The 1,426-nt window shown below is 40.2% G+C and overlaps 1 protein-coding gene across 1 annotated transcript in view; it reads right to left on the bottom strand.

The window, feature by feature from the left end:
- Nucleotides 25-1,426, bottom strand: part of LOC104784122 (DNA helicase INO80-like) — a 7,678-nt gene continuing 6,276 nt past the window's right edge. Inside the window, exons 8-12 of the mRNA XM_010509187.1 lie at nucleotides 1,324-1,418; nucleotides 1,084-1,240; nucleotides 739-948; nucleotides 504-659; nucleotides 25-290 (exon numbers count right to left, since the gene is read on the bottom strand). Coding sequence (XP_010507489.1) covers nucleotides 96-290; nucleotides 504-659; nucleotides 739-948; nucleotides 1,084-1,240; nucleotides 1,324-1,418 — 813 coding nt within the window. The 3' untranslated portion in view covers nucleotides 25-95. The remainder of the gene's footprint in view (nucleotides 291-503; nucleotides 660-738; nucleotides 949-1,083; nucleotides 1,241-1,323; nucleotides 1,419-1,426) is intronic.

Genomic DNA, 1,426 nt, shown 5'->3' with positions numbered 1-1,426 from the left:
TTTCAAATCTGTACACTTGGCTCAAAAACTAGGAACCATTTGCTAAAAACCTGCCTGAAGTTAACATATTTATCAAAGCTTCAATCATCTTCAGATTAGTTAGCTGAGCTACTTGGATCAAATCCTCTATTTGTTTCTGTTACAGAGGCAGAGAAGACAGGTTCAAGACTCTCGTTTATGCTCTTTGTTTGTCTCTTTACCCTTTGTGTCCTCTGAGGTGTATCTTCACCATTTGCTTCTTCCTTTGCTTTCTGAGAAACTCTAGATTTCGGAGTTGAAGCAGCTTTCCTCTGCAAATCACCGCACATAACCATATGCTTTTAGTAAATATACTTAAGCCAAAACTAATCAAGTTAGTACCAAGACAATGACCCTTAGCCGAACAACTGATGTTTAATTTGCAACTAGGCCTTGTATAGTGCATAGAACATGAACCTAACGAAATGGATACGGACTTGGTAATGAGAAAGTCAAATGAAAGAGTGAGTTTGTGACATGTATACCTTTTTATTACCGGATTTTGTCTTTTCCGGCTCTTCCAAAGGTTCCTGTCTGTTATCCTGTCGTTCAGCATCATCTAACTCTTCCAAAGTTGCATCTCCTTCAGCATCTATTCTGATACATTTAGTTGACTGTTTTTTCTTCTGCCTGTCCTTCACCTGGAAGACGTAATAAAGTTATGAGTGACAGAATTTAGGATCCTGAAATATTAGATGTAATAAGAATGTTGTCCCCCACCTGTAATGGTAGATTTCTCAATTTCTGCTCCATTTTTGCTGCCTCGGCATCATCCATTAGCAGCGATACCACATCCGCAGGGTCAAAAACATCATCACCCTGAACATGACCTCCTGTCATAACAAGCTGTTGAACTGTATTTTTCTGACTTGCCCTGTGCAGAATTTTCTCTTCCACCGTCTCCTTGCATATGAGCCGATATACAGTAACCTGTAAGAGGGTTTCAAATAAGAAAAAGAGATCAGGCGACACAGAAAATAATCCCATTGGTAGATGCTTGTTCACGTGCTTGAAGTTTTGGTCATTATGAGATTAGAAGAAAAAAAGCAGAGAATGATCACTGACATCTTTTGTCTGACCAAGACGATGAGCTCTGTCCATAGCTTGTAAATCCAAGGTGGGATTCCAATCACTTTCATAGAAAATGACAGTGTCTGCAGCCGTCAAGTTGATACCAAGTCCTCCAGCTCTGGTGCTCAGCAAGAATACAAAAATATCGCTCCTGCAACCATGCATGGGTTACACTTGTGCACAGAAAGCCTCACGGGAACATCAAAAGATAGGCTTGAGAAAGTTAAATCCTACCTACGCTGAAAATCCCTAACCATATCTCGGCGATCCATAATGGTGGACGATCCATCAAGCCTGAGGTATTTGTACTTTCTATAGTTCATGTAATCCTGCATAA

The sequence above is a fragment of the Camelina sativa genome, chromosome 4, assembly GCF_000633955.1.
Source record: "Camelina sativa cultivar DH55 chromosome 4, Cs, whole genome shotgun sequence".
NCBI lineage: Eukaryota > Viridiplantae > Streptophyta > Magnoliopsida > Brassicales > Brassicaceae > Camelina > Camelina sativa.
This window is presented reverse-complemented; position numbering and strand designations above follow the sequence as displayed.